This window comes from Zalophus californianus, chromosome 7 (assembly GCF_009762305.2).
Source record: "Zalophus californianus isolate mZalCal1 chromosome 7, mZalCal1.pri.v2, whole genome shotgun sequence".
Lineage (NCBI taxonomy): Eukaryota > Metazoa > Chordata > Mammalia > Carnivora > Otariidae > Zalophus > Zalophus californianus.
Window position 1 is genome coordinate 127,537,238 of NC_045601.1, and position 26,373 is coordinate 127,563,610.

A 26,373-nucleotide genomic window follows, 5' to 3' on the forward strand; every position below is an offset into this window, starting at 1 on the left:
AGACACACACACACACACACACACACACACACACCACACACGCGCGCGCGCACACACGAGGTTATGGCACCAGCATTCTCTTACCCAGGCACGTGTCAGAAGTACCACTGCCTTCATTATGGCTGACCTCTCGCCATAAGAGGAGTATTAACAGAAACAGCAAAGCCAGGGGTGGATATGGAGGTATCTTCCAGAGGTGTGGGGTTTCTGTTTTTAGATCTGCTCCAAGCTACTAAGCAACACATTATTAAGAAGTCAGTTTTGACCTTCAGATCAGGAGTATCACTACTGCCGCCGTCCGGAGCCCGTGAGCAGCTCACAAGTGACGCTTTAGATGACGCGTCGTACACCACAGTCACTCAGGAGCCAAAGAGTTCAGCAATTTGATTTTCCTCAGCTCTATTTTAGTCTCAAAGGAAACCACTAAGATTCCTCAAGAGAAGGGTGAAGGGGATGACAGATCGCCACGGAAAATAGTTTGTGAAGGGATCGTGAGTTACGTGTTTACTTAGAGAAACTTAGTAAAGAATCCGTAGAGAGTGTTGGCTTAAAAAACACACACACAAAGAAGATACCACAAGTTTAGTACATTCAGCTCTCTGAAAACCCACCAGGTGAGAGTCCACAACACCGGCATGATTCAGCTCCAACAGCCGGGGCTCAGGCGGCCGGGCGACGGGCCAGTGGGCCCTACAGCTCGTCCCTGGCCTGACGGAGGACGAAACGGTGCAGCGAGTCAAGGTCCCTGCCGCCGCTGTGCTCGCTGACTCTCCGCCCTCCGCGGAAGAGCAACAATGTGGGATAGCCTCGTACCTTTTAAAAAAAAAAAAAAAAAGGGAAGTATGAAGACCAGTGGTCCAGGTCACACGCAGATTGCTTCTTAAATAAAACCAGAAAAACTCCTAAAGTTGTGACCAGGAAAGTTTGTGGTTAAATTTTTAAAAGGTACAGACCATTTAAAAAGTACCAGCAAGCAAAGCCTTCGGGCTCCTCACTTTCCCATCCAAAAGTACATTCGAGATTAGTGTCAAAGGAAGGACTTGGCCCAAAAGGAGAGCTTCTGGAGCTTTTGTGTGCAGGCCATCACCTGGGGCCCCGGCGAACACGCACGTCCTGACGCAGCAGGTCCAGCTGGGGCCTAAGACTCTGCATTTCTGACAAGCCCCTGGTGACACCCAGCCACTCTGCAGGCCACTCTGCATGGCAGCAGCATCCTCGAGAACACACATTTTCCAGCTGCAACAGCTGCAATGCACTTCTTTCCTAAGACGTTAAGGAACCAAGAAAATGGCATCTTCTAGTGAGAAGTAAATGTCTATGCTACATCTGTATTTTTTTTCTCCCCTAAAGATTTTATTTATTGAGAGAACATGCACTTGCAAGCAGGGGAGGGGCACAGGGAGAGGGAGAGAGAATCTCAAGCAGGCTCCCCGCTGAGCGTGGACCACCCCCCCCGACGTGGGGCTCCATCCCACGATCCTGACATCACAACCTGAGCTGAAATCAAGAGCTGGACGCTCAACCAACTGAAGCACCCAGGCGCCCCTAAGTTTATACTCAAACGAATGAGGTAAGAAGCTCCAGAGCCTCAAAGTGCTTTAAGAAAACAACACAGGGCGCCTGGGTGGCTCAGTTGGTTAAGCGTCTGCCTTCGGCTCAGGTCATGATCCTGGAGTCCCGGGATCGAGTCCCACATCGGGCTCCCTGCTCAGCAGGGAGTCTCCTTCTCTCTCTGACCCTCTTCCCTCTCATGCTCTCTCTCATTCTCTCTCTCTCAAATAAAATCTTAAAAAAAAACACACAAAAACAAAAACGTAAATTACAAATCTTCTAGGCACTCAGACTGTGCTGACAGCTCAGAAAGCGGAAACAGTTAAACAAAAGACCCAAGCACAGACTAGCTTGCTGGGATGGCCCTTTCAGGAGGAAGTTCAACTGCTTCCTTTATTCAACCATTGTACCTTAGAACACAGGCTTATGTCTGAAAGATAAGCCACTTAGGGGTTTGAGACAAAGGCTAAGGTCAGCTGACTGTTGAGCCAGCCAAAGAGGCTGTGGAGGTGGCACCCCATTCTGAAGCTTGGACTCTCATTACTGCCCAGACTTCTCTGCAGACAGCAAGCCCTAAAATCCCCCAGTGAAAGGTGGATCGCTAATGGGAGAAAAGCCATTCCTTTGACAGAGCATCTCTTTTGCTTTTCAAAATGAGAACAAAGCAGGAGCCTCAACGGGACACGAGGAACACTCAGTCGAGAAGACGAGGGCAGTGTGGGTCGCCGGGTGGCGCCCAGCGCGCCAGAGGACGGCTCCATGTGGGTGCGCTCCCTGCACTCGGGGCCCCCGGGAGGGTTTTCAGCCACATGTACCCACCGAGTACTTGCTGCAAATATTCCGCTCTGCAGTGCAGTCCACCTCCGCGATCTTGACCTCTGCCAGACCAGGGAATTCCTTTCTAGAGAGTTCCTCCCACGTCGGAGCCAGATTCTTACAATGACCACACCTGGGAAGAGAACAGCCACAGCGCTGTGGAAGTCCTGGGTCTCGCTCCCTCACCCACAGTCCGCTGCCCAGCCCGGCCCAGCGTCTTCTGTATGGCCTAGAAATTTATAAAACATCAAATTCTCCCCACTGGACGCCCTAACCTTTTCTCCTCCTCCATCCCAGACAAGGGATTCAAAGTCAATCCCAAGTAGACTTGTGGATAGCCTAAGAGAAGCAAGCTGGTCTGGAAGCGAGTTTAGATTCCAAGACCCTTTCCAGGATGGGGTGACCGGAGCTAACTGGCCTATGAATGAATCCGATGCACCATGAGCACGAGCTGGTGGACAGGAAGCAAAACCAACTCCACACGTTTTTTTAAAAATGCTTCATTTTAGATTTGATCACTGTGGTCTCGAAGTTTCAAGACGTTAAAGCTTCCCTGAGCACCTTCCCTCTTAACCATTATTTGATCTATAAAGCTTCAAGGTTGTTTTTTTTTTTTTAAATAGAAAATAACAGATTTAAAGGCATCATTGACTAGTGTTTCTATTTTTTTATTTTTAAGATTTATTTTAGAGAGCGAGCAGGGGGAGGGGCAGAGGGAGAGAGTGAGCCTGACATGGGGCTCGATCTCACGACCCTGAGATCATGACCTGAGTAGAAAGCAAGAGTCAGATGCTTAACCGACTGTGCCACGCAGGCGCCCCGTGTTTCCAGTCTTTAAGGATAAACGCTGCACAGTGCATGGGAGTCATGTGCTCACTGACTTCTCTCCGCCACCGTGGTTTCTCCTGAACACCCAGAATGGCACCAACTGAAGAAGAGCCTACACAATTGTGCCTCTTTAGAAATAGAATCTCACACTCTCCTTGAGATGCTGCTTTTCTAAGTGGATTGTTTGTGAAGACAAAGCATTCTTCCCATTTTACAGGTGAGAAAACTGAAGTTCAAAGGCAAGAAGGGCATACAGAGTGACAGCTGCGCAGGAAAGTCTCGGCACCTGCCATCCGCCCACTCCAGGCAGCCCTGGTCACGGACCGGGTGTCCTGCTGTGCCCCAGTCCCCGAGGGCCATGCGGCAGGAAGCTTCTAGTAACTGGGTAACACACAGAACGGCTCCCCCGCAGAGCTCTGCTGCATCTCTCGACACCGTCCAAGAGACGAAGGAGCTAATAAGCTACATCATGATGTTTGTGGTTTAGTTAACCCCAAAACTCAATCTACTTAGGAAAGGACAGATACCACAAAACTGGAGTTTTATATGGCCATTCTGACTCTCCATTTTCATGTTTTCCCCAAAACAGATTCAACTTTAAAATAAACTGGCCTCATTCTCCATAAATAACTGTTTATGAATACCACCAAACCAAACTTCAACCAAGCTGAACAGAGGCGCAGACACCCCCCTTTTCTTACTTCCTACAACAGAACCTATGCGGGAATGTAGCATCTGCCCAGCACTGCGCCAAGCGCGCTGGCTAACGAGGGGGAAACGGGATCGGGGCTGGAGCACTCTGGGGCCGAGTAGTTTCTAATTAAACAGCCGCTTACCACGGAGCATAAAACTTGATGAAGGTTATTCCTTCTGCAATGCTGTCCTCGAAGTTCTTTTCCGTGAGTGCCAACACGGTGCCCTGCAGGGAAGGGAAAAGCCGGGGTTCAAATGCATCACTTAGAGCAGAGCAGGGCCATACTTTGGGGTTGCAGAAATACAAACCAATCATCTTTTTAAAAATGCTATCATGGGGGCGCCTGGTTGGCTCAGTTGGTTAAGCGACTGCCTTCGGCTCAGGTCATGATCCTGGAGTCCCAGGATCGAGCCCCACATCGGGCTCCCTGCTCACCAGGGAGTCTACTTCTCCCTCTGACCTTCCCCCCTCTCGTGTTCTCTCTCTCATTCTCTCTCTCTCTCTCTCTCAAATAAATAAAATCTTAAAAAAAAATAAAAAATGAAAAAATAAAAATAAAAATGCTATCATGCAAGGTGACACAAAAATACACAACTCGCATATCACAAGCCACACAAGAAGGGCCCGTGATTCATCACAGGCTCCCGAGGTCCTGAGCCCAGGAGCTGCTTCGAGGAGGTGGCAGGCCCCGGGCCGGCACTGCCCTCGGCCAGCCCGAGTGGGTTCAGGTGCAGCTGCTACCATCCAGGACCCTGGGCTGGGGACCCGTGGGCTCTGGGCGGCCCAGGCTCCGGCCTGCAGCTCCCAGGCTCGGAGCCTTGCACACCGACAGGAGGGGTCCAACACCCCCATGGACCGGCCCACCCACTGTGCGCGCACGCGTGCTCCTCTGCACTATCCCCCTCCCGCTCTCCCAGAGTATGGATTTGTAAAAGTTACCTTCTCTGTGTGCTGACCTCACAGCTGACAGTCGCCAAACCACAGGCAAGGATGTGTGTGTTACCTATCACAGGCTGCTTTCCATCTCTAAATTCAAAGGGAATGTGCAAACTGTTCATCTCCGCTCTGGCCGGAGGATGTCAGGGGAAGGTGCCACAGGGCGGTCTGCTCTAAAGCAATTTGTCTTGACGGTTCTTTACAGAATTATGTCCATGTGTTTCTCCAAAAAACGATCTGCGATTGTCTCATGAGAGCAAGACTGTGATGATTTATCATGTGGCTAAATGCACCAGGGCTGCTCCCCTTGAGTCTGGCATCGGGTAACGCGTGTCAGCGACCAGGAGGCGAAGCCGCCAAGGGGCCCGCTGCAGAGCCCCACCATCTTTCTTTATGCCCAGAAACATGACGCCATGCTCACTGAAAGACCTACTTCATGCTGGAAAACTGGATTATAAATAGAAACGGGTCTGTGTTTGATGAAAACCTCCACAGTATATAATTATATTCAATCTGGGATGACCTTTAAAGCCACCCTGACACACACACTCCTCTAACGTACATGGTTGCAGCTACTACAAAATCGTTTGTTTGCTTCTTAAACCAGAACTTCAACTTTGAACCAACAGCCAGGTAGTCCCCAACCTAAGAATCCCAGTAAGGGACGGGCTGTGGGGGCGAGGAGGCCCATTACTGTCCCCACTCCAGGAGGATGGGGTAATGACTCTGTTTCTTCCAATTCCAAATAACTAGGGCTCAGGGAACGATGGTCCCGGCAAGTCAGGATGTGTCAAGTAAATGCCGAGGGTTCAACGATTGCCGGGGGGGGGGGGGTGGTGTTTGCACACATCTGCACCCTCACTGCCCCTTCCTTTGCCCACCGAGTCCTGCTGCCCCAGCTAAGAACTCTGCATGCTATGCAGTGTAGTTGTAGAAAGTGAAGGAGCAACTTGAACATTCTGTTCTGGAAATACGTTGACAAACAGGCCTTATGGTTTTTAGCTAGGCCGTCAAGCACGGTTTTCCCGAGAAGACACCATCCTCTCTCTGGCGACTGTCCTCCTCACCCATGGCTTCAGCCTTGGCCTCTCCCTCCCTAACGCTGCAGACACACCAACCCGCAGGTGTCAGCTCCAGAGCCCCGTTTACCGTCCACTGCCCCCGCCCCCCCCGCCTGATCGCCACCACGGCCCTGAAAACCAACAACTGGAAACCTGAACTCCGCGTCTTCCGTCCCTGCCCCAGTGCTTCTCACACGTGTCCCATCGCCCACCAGGTCCGCCAGGGCTCCGGGCGTCCCCTCAGATGCCACCTTCCCCACTGCGCTCAGCAGAGCGGGGCTCCTTATGCTTCCTGCCTCCGCCCCTCCGCCCCCCGCCACAGCCTTCGTTCAGGGGTCTCCTCACCCTGCTGGCCGAATACACTGGTTTTCCAGCTCTTTCTACCAGGCATCTAAAATTCACATCTGCTCAAAACCCTCCACTGGCTCCCAATAAATACAGGGCGAAGCTCGACATCCTTGGCTGGCCGACAAAGCCCTCTGGGACCCAGCCCCTACGTCTCCTCCCCTCTGGCATCCTGCGCTGCACCCCTCGCCCTCCTCCGCCCTCTCCCCTCCAGCCGGCTGCTGGCCCTGCCCCAAACGTGCCCGGCCCATTCCTGCGCACGTGCTTCCGCTCACTCTCTCCTCCATCGGACAAGCCTGGTCTCTCCGTGCCCGCCACGTCTCTCTGGCCAATACCAATTCACCTTCCAGCTCTTTGCAACACTTCCTGCTCGTCTGTCCCCAGCCCTCTCAAACCACCGTGACCGGCCCGGCACACACCTGGGGCGCCTGCTTGTATGCGTTCTCCTCTGTCTGCCCCACCAGACTCGGCCCCCTTCACAGGCAGGAAGGTGGTCTCATTTGCTTTTGTTTCCTGGCGGCCTGGGACAGTGCCTGAAATATGCTCAATAAATGCACAAGTGAATCTGGAATGTTCCGCACTCTGAACTCAGGCCACAGAGACCGCCTGCCTCAGCAAATGAAACGCACTAGGCCAAGTTCCAGCGCGTCCATCTTCGCTGCTGCAGCTCTTCCAGGGCCCTACCCCGGGGTTCAAGTCCAACTACTGCAGCAGGTAAAGGAGAAGACCAGAAGCGGGAGTGGGGGGCCTACCCGGCAGCAGCCAATTTTCCTAGCAAATGCCCTCAAGTATAGGGATGACCGAATCAAAGGGATGAGTTTTCCAGAGCTTTCACCACCAAATGCTCTTAGGCTCGGTCTCACATCTCTTTCAGAGGAGCTTCCAGGTTGAGGCCCTACAAGTGTGTGAAAGTGGCTGAAGGAAACCTTTCACGTGGAAAAGTCAGCCGCAGCCGACCATGTGAAGTTCTCTGACGTGACCCCCAAATGTCACGTGGCCCGAAGCACGGGAGGAGAGTGCCCTCTGGGGGCCACGGCTGGCCCTCCTGACCACAGCATGCACCCACCTGGGCCATGGGCTCAGTGGCCGGCGCCGGGGCCTCTGAAGGCTGGACGGTGTCTGGGGCCTCCGGCTCGGTGCTCTGCAGCTGTGAATCCACGTATTCTCGCAGCGACTCCAAATCCCGCTTTCCTTTGTACTGGTCAATCTGTCCGAGGGAAGGGCCACACAAAAATGCCGTCAAGTTAGTACATTAGTGCTCTCAATCGCTCAGACCTCGTCCCGGACCCGCTGGCCCACGCGAGACCTCCATCGGTGTCTCTGCTGTGTTGGTGCAAATTGTGCAATGTCTGCACGCTCAGATTTACAAGGGAGGACTTCGGCCTTGGTGACAGAACCGGAGCGCCTGTCTTCTGCGGGGATCTGGTCACGACGTCCGGAGCCCGCTCTGGCGCGCTGAGCAGCTGGCCGTGGGTTGGGGCCGGACGCGAGGGTGTGAGAGAGCCCCTTACTGGCAGCCAGTGTTAACCCCGCTCCAAGGCAGTTCTGGGTTATTCTAGTGCCCACTTGAGCCAACCATAAAATAGTAGGACGACTGATGGTTTTTGTCAACCACCCCAATCTTATCAAGGGAAAGACACTTTTGTCCCATTATGTATGCCTTTAAACCAGTGCCAAACAGTCCACACGGGCTCCTCGCCACATCTGTGGAAGCACCAGGCCACAGTCCACTGGGGTTTAGAGACACCCTTGCTCTCCATACCACAACCTGAAGATGTACCTTTTGTCCACCTCGGAACCACAGAAGCGTAGGATAGCCGCGAACCTGGTTTCCCGAACAGAGTTCATAGTGCTGTGTACAATCAACCTAAAAAGTAAGACCACACTCACAGTTCGTTTCTTCAGGAACCTTCCTGACACACGGATTACCGGACACTCCATACCTCACGTACCTGGTCTGCAGCACCTCTGCCAGCAAGGTGCAGCTTGGGGAGAGGCCTCCCAAAAGCCAGCCCAATAACACCTGAGCTAAGGGAGCAGGTGATGAAATGTCCTTTAGAGAAATGACATACTCAGCTCACCTAAAAACGCTGATGTTTAGGAAGCCACAGTCTACCTGAGCGGGTTAGCAGCTGGAGAAGAGGAGCCTGGCCTGACGTCTGGGGAGGGGAGGCCTGGCTGCCAGTGACCAAGGCCCATGCCAATGCCAGCCTGCATACTGACTCTCAGGCTCAAACCTGGGACGTTCTGGGATCAAGGAGGAGCAAGGAGTCAATTTCAAATAGGAGTATTTGGTATAAAGACAACTGAAAAGACGTCAAATGAAGATTATAATATGTTCTTAATTCTGTAAGCTCAATTTACCATCACCGCTTTTTAAATTTATTTCATTTAAATCTTATGAAGATTCTGCCTGTTCAACATTTTCATGAAACTGTCTATCCTAAGTCACTTCTTTTTGATTTTCTACGGTCATTAAAGTCAGCTATGTGGGACACTAAGTTGTTCTTCACCGTGTCTACAAAGTAGGATAAAAATAACACTTTCACACGTAAGACTGAAGTCAGCAGTTAAAGTATTAAACAGAAGCCTTGCATCTGGGTGGGGGGCATTACAGGGTCCAGTCTAACGGGGCCACATGCATATCCAGGGATGAGGGGCCACAGCCCGGATGGGTGGACTGTCCGCTCATGCCTGGTTCTACTAGAAACCCCTACTGACATAAACTGGAAATAAGCTCCCACAAAAATTCATAAAATAATTTAAGGATACAAGGAATTGAGAAGAGAACAAGAAAATTATGACTTCCATGAAATGTTCAATAAATAGAAAAGTGTAACATGTAGAACTAGAATATATAATTGGAAGCATTTAACAGGCAACAGTGAAAATCCATTGAACTCACAACAACTATTACAATTTACCAGGGCTTTGCTCCGTGCCAAGCATCCTACTAAGCACCTGACGTTCATCCACACCACCCACCACCAGTCAGGTCTCATCCTGATTTTGCAAAAGGGGAGTCTGGGGTGTGGCGAAGTGGCCGAAGGCTGGCTGGCCAGGTCTTCGTGGTCCCCGAGCTCACGCTCTTGACCGGGCAGAGCATCTCACTAACAGCAGTTCCTGGACACGCAGCATTACTTCTGTATACAAATCAGTCCGTTGGCAAAGTGAAAAATGAGATTTTTATAAAAGGAAACCCATGCCCGGATGTCTGGTGGGTGCCAAAGGCTGGGTGAGATTAAAAGTGTTTGATGGCCCAGGAGCTGCTCTGGATATTTCCAGAAAATCCACTTACACAGAAGTTGTTAGACACCACTTCTGGCTTCTCTCCGCAAAGTGGGGAACGCTGGAAAGACTCCCAGACAGCCGTGAAAGTTGGGGCTCACCGGGGGGGGCCTTCTGCAGGCCTCTGTGAGCACGGAGCTGACAGCTCTCGGGTGAGGTCAAGTGTGGATGGCCTCCAAGTCTGGCCAGTGAACATTCACAGGCTCTGCCCCGTATCTTTGCAGAAAGGGCTCTGGGGCTGCCAATTCAGAATTGGCCATCGCTTCAAAATAAACAAAGGAGCCAAAGCCGTAATTTATCTTTAGGCTGTGGAAAAGCCAGCACATTTGAAACCAGGCTGCCATCTGTGAAGGTGAAATGAATTATCAAGTGGCACACTAAATGGAATTAATAAATCAAGTTTGCGACTTTGCACACAGAATGAATAATGGGCTACTCTGCTAATTAATCCAGCCAAAGGCGGTCTATTTCCAGTTTAATAAGGGCTCTCACTTACCTTGCCAATCTTGACAGCCTCAGAATGTTCAAGGCCCAGAGCTAGCTGCTCCCAGGTTGGAGCCAGAGCTTTGCAGTGACCGCACCATGGAGCGAAGAACTTGATAAAGTGGTCGCCTTTGGTGGAGAGCCGGGCAGAGAAGGGAGAAGGAGGGTGATTGGCATCATCCCTTACTAGAGACTGAATGCAAGTATGCGATCTTTGTCCTCTTGCTAGCTTCAGTATGAGCCCTTTAACAGGTGAAAAGTGACTCCATCGAATAAGTCTGTATCTGTGAGTTCACAGGGATCCTCAAAACAAAATCTAATCTGTCATCCCTGGAGGACAGTACAGAACCAACTCGTTATTTGAAAAACTGGCAACAAAGGGGAAGAATCAGGCAATTATCCTGTCGTATGTGAACTGGGCCAGTGGATAACCAGCTGATAAATGAGAGCAAGTTTCTCTCCTTAAAACAATGAAGAAAGGATGTTTTAATTAGAACATCAGCATTTGGCAACCCTAATAAATGAACGGATTGTGGGAAACGTGTTTAACTGCACCACGGGGACACACCTGGCAAAGTCCAGACCGGAGAACTCTATAGGCCCAATAACCCGTGTGCTCAGCCACCAGGATGCAAAGAAAAAGAGACGCTGGGGAGTGTCACTCAGACTGAGACTCAAGAGAGACGTATGTAAAAGAAAGAACAAACTGAACTGTAGGGTTAGGAATGCACATCTGGGTGGTAGATGACAGAGTGAGGAGTGGTTTCCATAAAGCCAGGACACCACCTCCGTGAGGGCAGGCGGGCTGGGACCTGGACAGGAGGGGAGACTGGCTGTTCTATTCCCTGAACCAGACGTTACAGAGCGACCACTCCATCACAATTCACTAAGCTCTATGTTTATTTTCTGTATCTGTGTTTTATTTGACAATAAAACAGAAGGTTTTAGAACCTGAGTAACACTCCCTTGGCTAGAAGAAAAAAAAAAAAAAACAAACCCACACAACATCATTACTTGGATATTGAAGATTTTTTTCTAGGCTGTTTTACCTTGACCAGCCAAAGGCCGAAAATATGTCAGGCTGAGACCAGACCAAAATCAGGCTGTGCCTCAGGAGGGAACAAACCAACGGGCACCAAAACGTGACCTATGCTCACAGAAGGACACTGCCACGCCACATGCTCGTGGCAGTGCTTTATCACCACAGCAAGGACACGTTTAAGGGAAATGGTGAAAAACTTGATTCAAAAATTAGCAACTGACCTGCGAGCCTGTTTCTCCAGACAGGTACGGCACTAACCCTGTGCTGGGAGGTGGGGAAGGGATGTCCGGGAAGGAACCTACTAGAGCATCAGGGGCAGCTGTGAGGGCAGGAGGCCACTGTCGCTTTCTGAGGACAGATCCTCGTGCGAGCAGCCCAAGGTGGTGCCTCTACAGTTCTGCCTTTCAGGCGTGACTTGCTTAGGGAGGGACCCAACTGGGCTCGTGGGAACTAAAGTGAATCCCCTGTTGGGGAAAACACCCTGAAATCCCACCGTCAGCGCCCTGGTCCAAATAACAACCTTTAGCACACAGGGAAAATAGCTGAAGGCATCATAGTAAAGTTCTCTTAGACCTTAAGTGTGGTGGGGTTTCGACTCACAGCGGGCATGAAGTTACAAGGCTAGGCACAATTTTAAGCCCTTTTCACGATGCTTCCAACCTAGTCTTTTGCGACGATTTCTCTCCATGGCAGCATTTGAGAATGGAGATCAGCAAGGAAGCTGAATTTGCTTTCAAGTCATTCGATGCTGAGCCAAATGTGCGAATAAAGGACTTATGTGTCATTTATATTGGAGACTGTATATAGATCATTTTGATATTTAGGAGACTATTTTCAAAAAAGATGTGATACAGAAAAACATTTTAAGTGTAAAGAACACCTACTCTGACTCGCAAGTTATAATGGTCATGCTAAATTCTGGTTTAAACAAGAGAAACTTCTGTTTCTGCCTCAGGTCAGTAAGTGTATGATTCACATTAATATAAATAAACCCTTTCATATCCAAGGATGCACTGTCCAGCCAGTGTACAAATTAAGTGTGCCCGTTCATGATCTGTGAGCTTTGCACAACTTAAGGCTTCGGCTAGCATTACGACTGGCATTTCCAGAAGGACAGAGATGAAAGGAGAAATCCTTTCCAAGAGGAAGAGCACTGCACAAGGATGTTCACGGGTCTTGAAAAGAGAAACCATGACTCAGTGCCACAGAGGTCATCCAGGAGCCCTTGAGTGCCAAGAAGGGAAAGCCCGGCAAATCGAGGAGTGACGAATGGTTGGTGGTTCTGAGAGGTGTGTATCCCACTGGGAACAGCTGTGAGATGCACGCAACATACCTTGTGCAACGTGCAGCTCAAAGTTGGTCGCTGAGAGCTCATACAGTCCCTGCTTGCGCTCAGGGGCTCTGGGTGGCTCTGCTTCAGGCTCTGGTATCTAGTGGAGAGAAACACAACAAGAGTCATTGGGTCTATATGTGAAGGCAGAGTGAAATCCATTGAGGAGGGGACCTGTGTCTGTCCAGAACCTTCTACAGATCTCCTCCCTCATCTGGCTGCATCAGACCTTTGTGGGATGCTGCTGTGTTGAGGGAACACAAGGCAGGAATCAACTCTCTGGACCCTTGGGCGGGAAGCCCCTCGTCAGCCTCACCCTAGGACTGGCACTCAAGGCTGCCAGTGACAGCTGTCCCCACCCCAACCTGCCTCTGCTGCCCCCAAACCCCAGAACAGAGCAGGCAAACCGAAAGGACAGGCCCACACCACACGGGCATGCTGCCCTGTTGTCCGCAGTGGGACCTCTCACTCCACGTGAGGCTCAGGATGAAATCCCTGGCGGACTGGCTCTGAAGGACGCAGCACCTCCAGGTGCAAAGGCAGCAGAATGGACGGGGCGGAGGAGAGACCATCAGAGAACGGAGGCCTGGCCCTGCTCCGTGCACACAGCTGGTGACAAAGACCGTGAAGGGCTGGTAAAGGGACAGAGGGGGCAGGGAGGACAAGGCAGGGACCGACAGGTGGCAGCGAGAGAAGCACGGGGCTGCGCTAACTCACAGCACGGAGTCTGGGACAGAAACACACAACGTGGGAGCGAGAAGTGGCTTTTTAAAGGATGCTTCTGCCAGTATCCGAGCGGGTACCGTTGTGTGCAGCTGGACAGGTACCACAGTACACGTGACTCTCGATCTCTCAGTTCCACAGTGGTGGCCTCCAGCCAAAGTGACCAGAGGTGACAAAAAGATCACAGAATCACCATTCTGCTACAGACACATGGATGTACGTTACTCAATTTTTATCTGGCAGCTCATATTTCTTTTAAAAAGAATACTGGGGCGCCTGGGTGGCTCAGTGAGTTAAGTGGCTGCCTTCGGCTCAGGTCATGATCTCAGGGTCCTGGGATTGAGCCCCACATCGGGCTCCTTGCTCAGTGGGAAGCCCGCTTCTCACTCTCCTCCCCACTCGTGCTCTCTCTCTCTCTCAAATAAATAAAATCTTAAAAAAAAAAAGACAAAGAATATCCCAATTAAGTCATTAAAAGTCTAAAAGCGCCGACAGCTCAAAGCTGTGCAGAGCTGTAATCAGCACCACAGAGGCGTCCGCACGGCTGCGGGCCTGTTGACTTTCAGAGTGCTCACTGAGCACCCACCCGAAAAGACGCCCGACAGAATGGTGGTGAGGTGCACAGTCAGTGAGCTCCCAGAAGCTGAGACACTCTATGTCACCCTTTATAAGATGTTCAAAGGGCTTTCAGTACTTTTCAGTGTTAACATGCTCATGTACGGCACTGTCACTTCCTGGGTCCCGTGGCGTGCACCAGGGCAGTGCCCCCCGCCGTGGCAACAACACGGTACAATACAGACTTGGGCACACGCAGGCACACGTGGGCACAGACACAGCACTCTCTCCCCTGCTGCTGACAACGTGAGCGCACAGTCTTAAGAAAGTGTTCAGGCAACAACATTAATCAGCAGCCATAATTGTAGTCGGACCTTTTTTTTTTTTTTTTTTGCCTTTTGCCTTGTAATTTCATGTCCGGTAATAGATTCTAAAAACATCACTCAAAAGTAGAAAAAAAAAGTCTTTTACAAAGATTAACATGTTCCTTACGCATTTCTGATATCTAGGTTATAAATAACCTAAATGTTCATTGACAGAGAAAAGTTGAATTATGGCAAATCCACATGACAATATAAAATACGATCAATATAAAGATGTAACTATATAAAAATATCACTCATGAAAAGAACCATGTTTATGTGATTATAACTGTTTAAGAAAAAATAATACAGAAGCAAATAAGGAAATCTAAAAGTTGGAAGTAGGGGCACCTGGGTGGCTCAGATGGTTGAGCATCTGCCTCCAGCTCAGGTCATGATCCCAGGGTCCTGGGATCGAGCCCCGCATCGGGCTCCTGGCTCAGTGGGGAGTCTGCTTCTCCCTCTCCCACTGCCTCTCCCCCTGCTCATGCTCTCTCTCTCTCTATTTCTGTGTCTCAAGTGAATAAATAAAATCTTAAAAAAAAATAAAAGTTGGAAGTAGCGGGTTTCTTTTCTTTGAGTTTCTTTAATACTGCCACAACACAGTGAGGGGGCAGGGGTATCTAAATTTATCCTGTTTCAATATGCAAGCGTATACATCAAGTTACTTAGATATAAATACAGATAAAGAACTTTTTAAAAAGTTTTCACATACAATAAAAGCAAGTTTAAATTGGAAAGAATTTCCGGTTTGCAATATCAGGTCTAAGTGTTTGAACTTTCCTATGATCAATCACTGTTTCCGGCAATTATGGGAGGTCTCTACTGCTGACACATGGGTCCCACGCAGCCACGCCCCTTCTACCTGGAGGGGACACAACCCTTCCCCTCAGCTCTTCCCAGCCTGTGCTGGGGCTGTCACTGACCGAAAGGGGAGCTTGGGCCACCAGATGAAGTCCTTCTGCCGTCCTGATACTGGCTACTAGTTTCTCAAATAAAGTCATCACAGAAGACTGGCTTTTTGGTGGAAAAAAAATATTGGCAAAAAAATAAATACCTTGAAAGGTTTCTTTGAGACTATTAGCCCCTCTTTAAAACTGGCTTCCTCCAATCAGAGAACATTTGCACAGAGGAAACAATCTGAAGTTTAAATCTATATGAAAGTCCCACCTGCTCATGTAACTCTCTTGCCGTGACAAAGATGCAAATTGACTCTCTGAGAGGTTTGTGGTTTTCCCTGTTACCTAAAATTAGATAAGTCTCTCTCCACACTCATTCAGTACCATGCAATTACAGACTTTGTAAAACAGGAGGGAAAACAGCACCCAAGTAGCAGTTGGGTTTCTGATGAACCGTGACATCTACACAAAATGGGGGGGGGGGGGCAAAGGACCACACAGTCACCCTGGGAAGTGACTCCGATAGCAGCAGAGCCCCCCAGAGCCTGCTGGAACCACACACGGGCACGGACCACCTTCAAGGCAGTGAGCCCCTGCCTCGCACAATAAAGCAGTCTTACTGAACTGTCTCACTGAAGTTACACTGAGAGTCATCAGATGCTCTTATTATTTCATCAGACTCATGCAGCACAGGACACTGGCCATCTTTCCAAACCCTCACCAACACACGGCCACGAACTGTCAAATCCAACCCAGCCTCCATGGGCCTGCATACTCTGCGTGAAGCAGAACGTACCACACAGGGAGGGATGGATGAATGGTTTATGACCATAATGACTTGTAACAAAACGAAGACTCCCAACACCAATTGGAGGCGGGGGGGGGGGGGGGGAGTAATAAAATTTTCTTGGTAACCTTCTACACACAGCCACGTCTTTACATAATATTTCAGAAATCCTAACTCCCCACAATTTCCTGACATTGTTACCCTCAGTGCAGGGAGGGCCACGGAGACTCTGAGAGTGCAAAGGGTATTTATTCGATGACATTATCGGCAAAGCCAGTGAGCACCTCAGGGACTGAGAGTCCAGAGGGAAAGGAGGCGGTCACCCTGCGGTACAGCCGGTGGTGGCCAGAGAGGGCCGAGGCTGGCCTGGACGGGAGGTTCGGGCTTAAGCCTGCTCCTGGCCCCACGTCAACCTGTGACGCTAAAGAATCCGTGTCAACTGTACACATGTGGGAGCGGCACAGAGGCTGCTGTTAACGCAGCGTACGTATGAGACGCGCACTGCAGTAGTCACAAACGACAGTCTCCGAGGGCTGACTCTGCCACCACACAAGGGCCAGGAAGGCCGGCAAGACAGCACTGGCAAGGTCGGCAAGGTCGGCAAGGCGGGGAGAGCCGCTGAAGTCGGGGAGCAGCACAAGCGACCGTCTTCATTACCGTCCTCCTCGTTCAAGAGCCACTCACCAACCTTCTTTCTACTTTTGTGCATCTTTGAATATTTCCATAATAAAAAGCCTTGTAAAAGTTCATCTTTTTCCACTGAGGTACGCAGAGCAGTGGAAACAGAGAGCAAAAGTAGACGGGGTGGTTGCGGGGGGCTGGTGTTCAGTGGGGACAGGGTTTCAGTTCTACAAGATGGAGGGAGTCCTGGGGATGGCTGCTCAGCAGGGTGAACGCACTTAAAGCCACTGAATTTGTAGGCTTAAAAATGGCTAAGATGGTAACTTTTGTATCATATGTATTTTACCACAATAAACAAAAATTGGGAAGGGAAAAAAGTTCATTTTTACTTACAAGTGTCAATTAGTTCTAAAGGCTATAAAGCTGCTTTGAAATGGGAGCCTTAATTTTTCCCCTGGACTGGCCTCTTCATCGCCCCCCAAGTGTCGGAAGGGAGAGAGGGTGGAAGGCAGGGAGGCGTCCCGAGCACTCACCGCAGGCTCCTCATTCAGCGTCTGCAGCATCCAGTTTTCCAGCGCCTGGAAGTCCCGAGGCCCCTGGTACTTCACAGCTTCTTGGCCAGGCTTGAAAAACTTCAAGCTGAAAGGGCGAAAAAGGACAAGACAGAGCAGATTTTTCAACCCGTCAGAGGGCTCCGCGTAGACGGTGCTGTCCCATCGGGATGCGGTCAGTGGGCCTCAGCCTGGCACAGACTTGCCACTCTCTGCTAGAACTTGGAGAAAAAGGGAAATAAAGTCCTAGGAGAACACATATCCACTGAATCCCACACTTTTAAAAAGTTTCTTCATCTACTCAAGAAAAATAAGACTGAGCGGAACACATCAAGCCTACGAGGCTGTGAACGAAACCCCAAGTGCATTTGGGTGACAGGCCTTTCAAGCTTCTCCCTGCTGGATGTTTGTCACCCCTCCTAGGCTTTAGTAGTTCTTACGTTCCGCATTTGTTAAAAACAAAAACAAAACTGTACTAGAAATAGCACTGTTGGGCAATTAATGTATTCCCAGGCGACCCTGTTGGCTCTTCGACTCTTGTAAAGCATGAATGTCCAGGTTCTGTGAGAATTCACGTTTCCAGCTATGAGAACAGCCTTGACATCAGTTGGTATGGTCTATGCACTTCCCCACAGAGAAGGAATCTTCTTTTTCTACATATATAGCCTCTGAAGGTATCTGCGGATAGGATGCGTAGCACTTCCTTTAGTGGGTGAGCAAAAGACATTGCCAGAGGCCAATATCACCCCACTGGTAATGGAAAAACATGCTCTAGAGAAAACTGAATAGAAGGTGTCAAGGATGGAGGGGATTATGTGGCTACTGAGAGAAGAAACAAAACACAGACGAGCATTTTTTGGCCAGCTATGCATCCATATTGCCCCTCCACTTCTGTGGCACGTGCGTGGACTTCGGCAGTGGATGCTCGGTGTGCAGGAGCCGAGTGTCAAAAGTCGAGATATGCAGAGATCAGGTCTGTGGGTTTGAGGAGCGAAGTCCCCAACGGCCTTAAAGTGAAGGTTCATAGCTGTACGGGAAAACCAGCATGTTGGCTGGAACAAATCACCACAGGCTTACAGGCCTCAGCCACCCTGAGATTCTGTGACAGACTTAGGGGACATCTCTGATGGGCCTCTGGTGAAGAACAGAGGCCCTGCTTCCTCATAGCTTTTACCTTTCCAAGCCTAACAAAAAGCCAAACTAACCAGTCTGACTAGTATATACGTTACTTCATGAACTTTAACACTTTGAGTTGACTCCAAAGTATGATCTCACAATTACGAATGCCCGCACCCACCCCTGGGACCTCAGGAAGCTCTGGAAACGAGTGATGCCCACAGAGAACTAGAAGATGCTGCATGCACTCATCCGCTACCCGCCCCCCCCGCCGTCTCTCTTCCAGTGGGCGCCTCCCCCACCACGGCTCCTCAGAGTGGAAAAGGCGTGGATCCTCAAAATACTAGGAAGGACCAGCACTATCAAACTCATTCCCCATTTCTTTGCTAACATTTAAATGCAGTGAAACCTAACCTGTGACTTTTTCTGATCTGGTGTGTAGTGAGCAACACACAAATAAACAATTTTTTAAAAATCTCTTCTTGTTGGATTGGAAATCTTTCCAGCCTGTCCAACCCTGAGGTGCTTCCTTAAGTTCACAGAGCCTAGGGATAGAATTTGGGCTTCCTTCACAGGCCTTCCAGCCTGGCTGGGGCATCTGGCCCCAATCCTCACTGTGGGTGGGCTGAAGGAGGTGATGGGGAGACGGCCAAAGGGTACAAGCCCAAAGGACAGCCCCAAACTTGCACATGGGCATTTGCTTCTCCCGGTGATCTGTTTCTCTTTCAAGGAGAAAATCTCCAGTGTGGGTCACTCTGGAAACCTGTGATCAAGGTCCTAGCACTACAGAGGAGATGGTGTTACGGGCTGACTTGTGGTCCCCCAGAGCAGATGTGTTGAAGTCCCAGCCTCCTGTCCCTCCGGGTGCAGTCTTATTTGGAAATAGGATCTTTACAGATGTCAGCAAGTGACAATGAGGCATATTAGGGGGGGCCCTAAGCCAGTATGGCTGGGGTCCTTATAAAAAGGGGGAAATTTGGAGAGAGAGAGAGACACGCACTGAGGAGGAAGGCCTTGTGAGGATGGAGGATTGGGTGCAGCCGCCAGCAGACACTAGGGAGAGGCAAGAAGGGATTCCCTCTGGGTGTCAGAGGGGCCGTGGCCCTGAGGATGCCTTGAAGCTGGGCTGCTGGCCTCCCGGACCGTGAGACGATAAATTTCCGTTCTCTTCAGCCACCTGGTGTGGCGCTTGTCGGCAGCCGTAGCAAACCCCCTCCGGCCCTGCCCGGCTCACAGTTTCCCCAGAGGATGCAGACTCCTTACCAGCTCAACAGCATGACCTCCCAACACTTTTCGAAGCACACTGAACCATCCCTGGGAGCATGGGAACCCAAACCCCCTCCCCGTGCCATCCTTTCTTTCAGTTAAAGGTGCCAGGGTTGGGAGGGCTAAAGGTGACTGCACGGGGGCGGGGGTGGGGGGTGGGGGGGGCACAGTGTCAGAGGAAGCAGACACCCACAGGTCAACGCCCACAGGTCAACACCCAAATGCCCTATTGGGGCACACCCTGCCTCCTGCATTCGAGGAGAAAAACCTGCCCTCGGGCACTTGGGCAGGGCTGTGAGGGACGCAGAGGTTCCTTCCCAAACAACATGTTCAGTGTAGTATGAGCTCACTTCCAGATCTTCTTAAGGACACAAAACCAGTGCATGGTGTTCTTGGAGAGACCGTATCTTCTAAATCAGGACACATGATCCAATGTGGCTCTTTTAAAATCTGTGACTAACAGGGCGCCTGGGGGGCTCAGTCAGCGGAGCATCCCACCCTTGATTTCGGCTCCAGTCACGATGTCAGGGTCGTGAGATAGAGTCCCGTGGCCGGCTCGGTGCTCAGCACAGAGTCTGTCTGCTTGTCCCTCTCCTCTGCTCCTCCCTCTGCTCGCTCGCTCGCTAGCTCTCCAAGAAATGAATAAATAAAATCTTTAACACCTGTGGATAACATCTATGGGGTAACTGATGTTGCAGCCAGACAGCTCCTACGACCAGGTCCAGGTGGACCCTCTAGTGCCCCCTCTGACACCTCCTAACACTTGCCCTTCTCAGCCTATCACGAGTCCGGTGTCACTTCCCAGGGGTGTGGCTGGGGGTGGACGGCCACATGGCCACACACAGCTGCCTGTCGAAGAGTGGACACCACAGCCAACCATCTCGGTTGCCCTTGCACCTTGAAAGCAACAGGCTCTCAACAGGTAAACCTCTATCCCCTCACCCGCTCCCACTACTCACGGATGGCTTCTTCGCAACGCTCTTTGTCTAAGCCGAGTTTCCTTTAAAGACGATGCCTCTAGGGCAGGTACACATGGTAGGAAATTTTCTCTCTACTGATCTGATCTGGATGATGGCACTAGATTAGTGGCAGTCACCAAAGACCAAGAATTCCAGTGTCCTTTAAGACAATGCCAAATTTCCAAATGTCAGGGAAACCTTAACATTTATTGGGTATGCTCAGATCAGTGTTTGCAAACATGTTATTTCACATATCATGAAGTCACGTATCCAACATCCTACCTTAGACTCGGAGGTTAAACCGTGTGGCCAGGGCTGCATGATAAGTAAATGGTAGAGCTGGGAATCAGATGTGGCTTCTAGGTTCCAGCCCAGAGTTCCTTCCCCTTTTCCATGCTGCCTCTTGCGTTTGAAGACAGGCCCAGGTTTTATAAGAATTTACTTCATTCATCAATTTGAACAAAAAGTTTGGGAGTGGCAGTGGCCAACCCCTGCCCCTCACCCCCCCCCCCGCCCCCGCACCCGGCCAATCCTTTGGGAAACAGCATCTGCTCTTTTTTGGAGAAAGGCCCTTCATTTGAACGCTTGCCATGTGGTCTGAGTGGGGCTGCCGCCTTCCTGCGATATCCTGCCTCTCTGGCCACAAGGGCTGTTTCTGGAATGAATCCTCCATCCAAGCAGGGCCAGTCAGTGGGGAGCCCAAGCCCAGCATGACAGCAGAGAGATGCAGAGCTGGAGAGGTAAGTCACCTTAAGGGAAGTGCAGTAAAGACAGGCCCCCAAACCCTGCGAGCGGAGTCTCAGAGCTTCTTCCATGGCCTTCTAAATTAATCCCCTCTTTTGCTACTTAAGCCAGTTTCAATTCCTATCTCTTAAAACTAAAAAAATTGAACTGTCAAGGGAGTAAGAAGCATCGCTTGTCAGAATTTCTGGATTCCAGTTTGTCACCTTTCTTGCCAACAGAAACAGCCCTTGTGCTCGCCGCGTGGGAAATTGCTCCAGGAAGGATGCTGAAGAATAACAGAGCGACCAAAAATTCAAAACTGATGAGCTATGCTCATCGCGTCCAGGTTCTTGCGAGCATCACGCCTGACAGGACGCCACGGAGACCGCCATTCTTGTCACACAAACACATTCTCTTATAAATAGGAAAACCCACCACTGGCTAATGAAAGGCTATTTCCAAACAAAGCACAAGGAAGCATCTGATAGAGACAAGACCCAGCGTTAAAGGCGCTCTTTCCCTAACAGGGACGGCCCGCTTAAATTTATCATCTCCTCACTCCTCAGAACTACCAAACAAGTTACCACAAGCTCGGCATGAACCTCCTCTGGCCGAGCGCAGCTGACAAACGGCTGCGGGAAGCTCGGGGAGAGGCGGGAGACAAGGGCCCTTCCCACTTACGTGGGGTATCCTCGAACCCCCTGCGCAGAGCACACGTCGGAGTCGGCTGTGCAGTCCACTTTGGCCACGTAGACCTTGGCATCCTCCATGCTGTTGTACTTGTCTCCCAGGTCGTTCCAGGTAGGCTGTAGTCGCTGGCAGTGTCCGCACCTGGAGCAGGGGGTGGGGACCGGTCAGGGCGCGCCCGACCCACCTCTTCAGCCCCTTCCAGACCCGGACGGCGGGGGAACCTCTCTGATCCCACAGGGAAGGACGGCTCACCATCCCCACCCAAGTCACAACCTCACTCCCCTGCCTCAGACGCTCCAGGGAGCCCCTGCATTGTTCTCAGCAGGAAACTGAAACTCAGCAAGATGCTGTGCCCACCATCCGCCTGGCTCTGGCCCCGGCTGCCCTCCCATCTGCGCTCCATACACCTGCACCCTCCTGCCCTGGCAGTCGGGTCCGGAGCCAAATGCAACCACCTGTGGTTTTCTGGAAGGGCCACAGGGTGGCTTGCCCCCCTGCCCCCCGGGGATCAGTACCCGCTCAGACACTCCCTAGACCCACCTGGCAAATTCCTGTTTGCCCTTCAGGTTTAGTCTGGGTGTCACTTCCTCCAAGAAGTCAGCTCTGACTCCCCAAGCTGTTTGGTGCCCTTCTCTACTTCTTCTGGAAAGCTCCCTGGCTCCCCCCTCTTCTGCAGTAATGTCACCCTGCTCACCATGATCGCTCTTTTTTAGTCAGGACTCTATTAAATAACTAAGTATGTGCAAATGCAAGGCGACCTCAAATTTCATTCACTTCTACATTTTCTCTAATGAGAAGCTTTACTTAGAAAAGTCTATGGCGGGCGCCTGGGTGGCTCAGTCATGAAGCATCTGCCTGCGGCTCAGGTCATGATTCCGGGGTCCTGGGATGGAGCCCCGCATCGGGCTCCCTGCTCCGCGGGAAGCCTGCTTCTCCCTCTCCTTCTGCTGCTCCCCCTGCTTGTGTTCCCTCTCTCGCTGTGTCTGTCAAATAAATAAATAAAATCTTAAAAAAAAAAAAGTCTATGGCTTCCCAAACTTAATTTGATGTCACTAAGTGTACTGACTGTATGAATTTAACAGTACATTTTTAAATCACCTACTTAAAATAATACATTAACTTAGAATTCTTGCTTCTTGCTACTCTTCCCATTTCTTGACAGCATCAGCATCTCTCCCATCACTAAATCACTTTTTCGGTCCTATCACTGATCATCTTTAATTATCAGCCATCCGCAATGCCCTATTTGAAGTCTGTATGAGCCAGCACTGGAGACTTTGTCTCAAGCTTCAAGTACGGTCACACAGAATTATGGCACATGGAGGGTTTTTCTTTTTCTTTTTTTCTTTTTTTGCTTGTTTGTTTTCATTCACCTGGTTTGTATTTATGATGTCTACAAAGTAACAAAGTAGCTATATTGCTTTTCAAAGTGGTCTTTAAAATGCTTGCTTCTAAGAACACCCAACACTTGGGCGCCTGGGTGGCTCAGTTGGTTAAGCAACTGCCTTCGGCTCAGGTCATGATCCTGGAGTCCTGGGATCGAGTCCCACATCGGGCTCCCTGCTCAGCAGGGAGTCTGCTTCTCCCTCTGACCCTCTTCCCTCTCATGCTCTCTCTCATTCTCTCTCTCTCAAATAGATAAATAAAATCTTTAAAAAAAAAAAAAAGAACACCCAACACTTAAAATTGTCAGTCTGGACTCAGAGTAACTGCTCAACAAAATCAGTGTTAAATTTCTTTGCCTCTTTTCTCTTCTGACAGTGGACGTCTGTAATCGGCACTGAAAGGCAGCACTGGACAAGTTTGCTTCACGCTTCTGCGGGTCCCCGTGCACCACTTCATGGGCAGCCAGGAGAGTGCCTGCTTTATAAGAAACTCGAATACAGGATGATTCCCTCTTTCCTGAAGACAACTGTGAGGGAAAAGTAGTACTATATGTAAGTTATACTGTTACATATTCAGTTATATAATTTAAAAGGTGCAAGGGCCATGAAGACCAGCACTGTTCTTCTTTAGAGCTGTATTCCCAGTACCTAGCACATGCTTGGCAGGGACTCAGTTTGGCAATTTCTTAGTGCTGGTTTGATCCACAAGTGCCATGTAGTCAGAGCTTCTGGTTTGGGACCCCTGTGGTTATAGTATGAACCTCTGAGACAGTAGCTGAATTCATTTGGTGGCCATGTAATAGAGCAAAGCCTCTGGTCCTACCAAGGAGGTGGCCCCAGCCTTGACCTCATCGTCACCAGATTCAGTGTGACCTGCAACTGGCCAGACAGAAGCTGTGGCCTGATGTTAGCAGAAAATCCACAGCAGTAGGACAACTTTACATCTACCAAGTTCAGAGCAAAAATATACAGGGCAGTATTTTTGTTACATGCCACCCCTGCCCCCAAGTCACATGTGGGCTTCCAATATTCCAGAGACGGAAACTGGAAAGAGAGCCCACAGCATATTCTATCTGAGCTCCAATCTGTTCTTAAATGCCATCAGAGAAACCCACACACCTCTATTTCAGTATTTTGTAGTAGAGTATTAAGAAGCAAACAAAAACTTTAAAAGTAACTTTTCCAGGAACATCCATCTAAAAAGGAATTTACTTAATACCAAGTGCCCAGATTTGCCAGTCTTGTCCCTCACTCAGTCTAGGACTAGCTGGTACTACAGAGACTCCAAAATTAAAACTCCATTGGCTTTGCATGGACTTTAGGTATCTACAACTCAGTTTTTCTTCAAAAAATAAAGAAGAAAAAAGCCATGGACTTATTCCACTGAAATAGGCTCCAATTAAGTAGTGTATTTAATTGGAATAGTTACTTGAGAATATCCCTTCACAGAATAACTATTAATAATGAACGATTATTTTATGCTACAAAGTATTTCTAGACCACTGGTAGCTCTAAAACTTCAAGTCCCTCTGGTTCTTGGGAAGTTGAAACACAATGAACCCCAGAGATACACTGTTAATAATAACTCTGACCCAGACCTGCCCCCACAAAGATAACTCCAAACGAACTGAAATACAGTAACAGCCTCAATATGGAAAGAGAAAGAAAAAAGTTTCCTCCAACTTCCGCCCGCACATTTTCTGAATAAGCCGTTTTTCTTGGGCATCTTCTCTCTCTTCCGTCCTACATCCCTTTCCCACATCTCCATGAGCCTCTCTCCCGCTCTGGGGAAGAATGCCAAATGCTGCAATAAGCCTGCAAATTGCCTTGTGCCCTAGAACTGGCCTTCTGCTCTGCCCCACGAGAACCGCCCTTCACCGGGGCATCTAGGTCGTGGAAGGAAAGCACTGCTTGTGTTTATGTGAACGTCAGGAAGTCCTTTCGGTTGGACAACTCCCAGGGAAGGGGGCTCTGGTGCTGGCACGGAGGCCCACACCGACGCCTCCACCGGAGAACCAAGGCGGGAGGGACCGTCTGTTCAGCTTACACTTACCAGAAAACCAGGCCCCAAGAGACCAGAGGGGTGGAGGTGCCGGAGGGCAGCCTCGAGTGGAGGGGCCCGAGAGCACACCTCCCCGTCCATACGGAGTTGCCTAGGGGTCCCCAGCATTTGCACTACTCTCGGGTTCCCGGGGTAGTACAGGAACCCCCCTCTGCCTGGGCCACCCCTTCCCACCGAGTGAACACAAAAAGTGGGTTATCCCACCTTTGCGAGTTCCCACTTTTTTAACTAATCCCCCGTGCAGGGGATCTGCCCTGCAGCGAGTGCACGGAATCAGACCTCCGAGCGTTCCCGGCCGGACCCCGGTGGCCGGCGGCCACTGCACGTGGCCCACAAGTCCCGGCCGCACCAGCAGGCCGCCGCCTCCGGCCGGCGCACGAAGTTTGGGGAGGTGGAAGGGGCTGGGGACCAGCGGGGTGGCCCCCACTGGGCGACGCCGCCACCTGCCCCTCCCCCGGTCCGGGGATTCGGGGGCGGGGGGACCGGGAGCTGGGGGCGGGACGGCCTTTTCCCGGCTGTCCCCTCGGGGCCCGCCCCCTCCTGCACCGCCCCGGCCGCCCTGCGCCACGTCAGCCGCGAGCGCCCACGCCCCCGGCCCGAGCCCGCGCCCACCCCGCGCCCCGGCCCTGCGTCCCCCGGCCCGCCGCGGCGCCCCCCAGTCCGGGCCGGTCCGGCCGCCCCCGGCGCGCAGGGTGCGGGGCCCCGAGGAGCGCGGCGCGGCCAGTTACCAGGGCGCGAAGAACATGACGAAGTGCGCGGCGCTCTGGATCCCGTGCGTGAACATGTCGGCCGTGTACAGGTGCTTGGCGTGTGGGTCCTGCCCGTCCCCGCCGTCGGCCGCGGGGGGCCCGTCCGCCGCCGCCGCCCCCGGCTCCTGGGCCCAGGCGCCCCCGCGGCCGCCGCCGCCGCCATCGCCCAGCAGCAGGAGCAGCGGCAGCGCGGCCAGGGCCAGCGGCCGGGGCAAAGGCGGGAGTAGGCGTCCGGGGCGCGCGGGCATCACGGCGGGGCTGGCGCGCTCTCGCCGCGGCGGCCGGTCCCCCTCGGCGGCGCCCGCCCGCTGTCGCCCGCCCGCTGTCGCCCGCCCCGCGCGCCGCCCCGCGCCCCGCCCCGCGCGCCGCCCCGCGGAGGCCGCGCCCCTTCCTCGCCCCGCCCCGCGCCCGGCGCGCGCCCGCTGCCCGGCGGAGACCCAGTCGGCGCGCGCCCGCTGCGCCCGGCTGCCTAGGGGGCGCGGGGAAGGGTGAGTGGTCCCAGCCGCCAGCACAACCCCAGGGCCCGCTTAGCCCGGAGGAGGGTGACCGGT

At 51.5% G+C, this 26,373-nt stretch overlaps 1 protein-coding gene across 2 annotated transcripts; it reads right to left on the bottom strand.

Moving 5' to 3' along the window:
* Positions 1 to 567: 567 nt before the first annotated feature.
* TXNDC5 (thioredoxin domain containing 5) lies at positions 568 to 26,095 on the bottom strand. Of its 2 annotated transcripts, XM_027601686.1 has the most exons (10): positions 25,802 to 26,093; positions 21,618 to 21,767; positions 16,855 to 16,960; positions 12,378 to 12,474; positions 10,016 to 10,131; positions 8,012 to 8,098; positions 7,298 to 7,438; positions 4,032 to 4,114; positions 2,371 to 2,500; positions 568 to 813 (listed from the first exon to the last, which is right to left on the bottom strand). In XM_027601686.1, the coding sequence occupies exons 1-10, from the start codon at positions 26,068 to 26,070 to the stop codon at positions 691 to 693; spliced, it is 1,302 nt and encodes a 433-aa protein (XP_027457487.1). In that variant the 5' UTR covers positions 26,071 to 26,093; the 3' UTR covers positions 568 to 690. The 2 variants fall into 2 exon arrangements, with proteins under 2 accessions (XP_027457487.1, XP_027457488.1); XM_027601687.1 differs by lacking the exon at positions 8,012 to 8,098 and having other exon boundaries at positions 25,802 to 26,095.
* Between the last annotated feature and the right edge of the window lie 278 nt (positions 26,096 to 26,373).